Raw genomic sequence first — 3,014 nt, 5'->3', positions numbered from 1 at the left:
CTGAGATTTAACCTTCATTGTGCCTGCAAGGACAGGGGGCTGGGCTGCTGTTGTAAACTTCACAGAAATACAGTCCACTCAGCTAATCCAATCCCAGCAGAGTTGCTTGTACGCAAAAGCTTTCTTCAGAAAGGCCGTGTGGCTCGTGTGACACTTAGTCAGAAAACTCCTGGGCCTACATGGAACAGCTCCTGCTTCCTCTTTCCGTCTGATGAGGAGAAAGGGGCTGTGAGCTGGGGCCCGGGTCAGCCTGCCCGTGAGTCTGTCTGTGTTTCCATCTGGCATTTGTGTTCATTTCTGCATCATCGCGGTTCACCCAGTCAGTCACGAGGCTTAGGAGTCGCTAGACACCACGGCCCCCTGGACAGGCCGGCCCGGACGCTCAGACACTCACTGAAGGCCGTGGAGCTCTTAATATTAATAAAAAGAGGTATCCTATCTTCACTAGGACGCAGAAACGATCAGGAAAGGACCAGAGCCTTCGCCTGCAGGGCAGGAGCAGGTAGGGTGTAAGGAAGACGAGGAATTGCAGCAACTTAAATCGTTTCTGCTCAGCAGGCCTGCAACGTAAGGGCCTTAAAAATAAATGCCCGTGAGTCATGTCAGCGCTGACGTCTGTCTGACTTGTAACCGATCAGTGTTTTGGTCAGCAAAGAACTTTATTTATTTTTCTAATTTTTAGCTGCAAGCAGAAGAATTAGAAGCTGAACACCTGACGGGGGTGTGAGTCTTTATTTATTTTTTTTATAATATAATAGTTTATTTTTACATCATTGTGTACATTTTTTCCCCCCATCTCAATTGTAATCCCCGTGGGTTTCCCACCACTTGTTTTTATTTTTAAGATTTACTTTTATTTATTTAAGCAGGCAAGAACTGGGGTGTAGGCCAGAGGCGTGGGGGGTGGGGGGTGAGAGGATTCCCCAGAGACACAGAAAGGAGAGCATCCATCCTGGAAGAAGGAAAAATAGCCACTGTGGGAGAGAGAGAAAACAAATCGTCATCTTTTAGAAAATGCTACCTTTCTCTGAGTCCATTTTTTCGGTTCTGCAGTTTGATTCTGAGGTGTTCGCTTTTTCGCGAAATGTCCGCATCTGAAGCACTTTGAGCGTGGCGGTGTCTGAGAGAAGCGATGCCGTGTGTCGGCTGTGAATGGCTGCAGTGCAGGTCGGCGCCTGCAGTTATCAGCTCTGTGTCTTGCTCTTGCAGATTTCGTATTCTGTGCTTACCACTGCACAGCGACATTCAGTGCGTCCCTTCTGGAGATGCCTAGGCCGGCTGGACGCTCCCTGTAGAACCTGCCAGATAGCTGAGTGCCAGGGTCAGACGAGATGGCAGTGCTGGGGTTTAGGGTCTCAGGAACCCTGTACCCCACTTTTATATCCCAGCGCTGCCCCCGGGAGCCCCCCATGTAGTTAGCGAGCGTCAGCTGGAGAGACCCCTCTCGCTTTCAAGCATCCCTGCACCTCCCTGCTCATTTCTGAAGGTGTCCGTGGGTCCGTGCAGGCCGGTTCTTTCTATCCAACTTCAGCAGAAACTGGACAGTCTTCTAACAGTTCGGTAATGCTGTATTTACTTGCTCATACCTGGTGTCTCTGGGACAACCAGATGCAATCGAGGGAATTGCCGAGTACTTAAGATGATACATTTTTTTTAAAGAAATGTTTGTTTTTACATCATTTTGTGCCTTTTTCCATCTCAGTACGATCCCTGTGGGCTTCCCATCACCCAGTCACCCGTGTGCCATCACCACAATCCAGTGCATGGCCCCCCTTCCCATTTTTAATCCCACTTTCCACTCCACCCCCGTAAAATGTCTCTGGTATATAGTTCATCATCATTATTATTATCTCCCCTGGTCCTTTATGTTCCTGCTATGAGTGACACCATCTGTATTTTTCCTTTCCTTTCTGGCGTATTTCACTAAGCAGGATCCCTTCCAGCTCCATCCATGTTGTTGCCAAAGGCCTGAGTAATATTCCAGTATTTTTGATGGCTGAGTAATATTCCATCGTGTGTGTGTGTGTGTGTGTGTGTGTGTGTGTGTCGCCTTTTAATCCAGTCAAAATAGTAAAATTTAACCTTCCTTAAAAACGGAATAACCAGTGAGCACGCTGTGGCGTCTGGCCGGGCCTGTGTTTGGGGTTTTGACTGGCCTCTGAGCTTGCCCCGAGTGGAGTCTGGCCGCTGAGGAAAGTGTTTGTTATCATGCCCTGTTTGTTCCCAGCCTTCAAGGAGAAACCACGGTACCCCCCAAGTCAGGCCCAGGCGGCTCTGCAAGACAGCCCCCCCGAAGAGTTCTCCTATAAGCAGTCGATGAGGAGCCTGCTCCGAAGCTTTCCTTTCCTCCTGCTGCTGATTTCCTACGGTAAGCAGACCCCATTCACCTTCCAGTGCACAAAAGTGTTTTCGCTGCTTTTTCGAGCCGCGCCCTGAGCTGTGATTGCTGCAAACTGGGGTTTGGGCGTGTTTGCAAGGACAGTCGTCACATGGATCAAACGAAAAGCAGAAACTTCAGGGTGGATTTTCTTTTCTTGCTTGCTTTTAATTAAAGATTTATTTTCTATTCATGCATGTGAAAACCGGGGTGCAGGCCAGACATGCGGGGGTGAGAGGACTCCCCAGACACAGAGTGGGGAGCAGAACAGGCGGATCCACTGAAATCCACTGCTGAGGGAAACAGCGGGGAGACAGGCGAGGTCTACTGCGCCCTGTGGGTCACTCCCTGTCCGGGATCCAACTCAGCCCATAGGGGTGATAGCCTGAGTGCTTTTAACGAGGTGTCCGGCCCAGCTCTGGGCCGCGTCCTGCTCCCGTGACATCACACCGCTCCCCGTGGCACTCCAGAGTGATACTTCCACAGGGAGCCCCGGCAGCCAGCCGCTGGGCAGTGGACTGTTCATCCGGGAAAAGTAAATTGAGGTCACTACATCAAAGGGTACAAATCAGAACTCCACGTTTCAGAGCGCAGTGTAGGCAGGAAAGCACAAATCCTAAAGCAAAAGGCTGAGAAC

The 3,014-nt window shown here is 50.2% G+C and overlaps 1 protein-coding gene across 1 annotated transcript in view; it reads left to right on the top strand.

The window, feature by feature from the left end:
* Positions 1 to 3,014, top strand: part of FLVCR1 (feline leukemia virus subgroup C cellular receptor 1) — a gene marked incomplete at its 5' end in the record, with an annotated part of 18,979 nt that overhangs the window by 4,247 nt on the left and 11,718 nt on the right. The window contains one exon of the mRNA XM_012734201.1: positions 2,228 to 2,368. Within this exon, the coding sequence (XP_012589655.1) occupies positions 2,228 to 2,368 (141 nt within the window). The remainder of the gene's footprint in view (positions 1 to 2,227; positions 2,369 to 3,014) is intronic.

This window comes from Condylura cristata, unplaced genomic scaffold, assembly GCF_000260355.1.
Source record: "Condylura cristata isolate star-nosed mole 26May11 unplaced genomic scaffold, ConCri1.0 scaffold00050, whole genome shotgun sequence".
NCBI classification, from domain to species: domain Eukaryota; kingdom Metazoa; phylum Chordata; class Mammalia; order Eulipotyphla; family Talpidae; genus Condylura; species Condylura cristata.
This window is presented reverse-complemented; position numbering and strand designations above follow the sequence as displayed.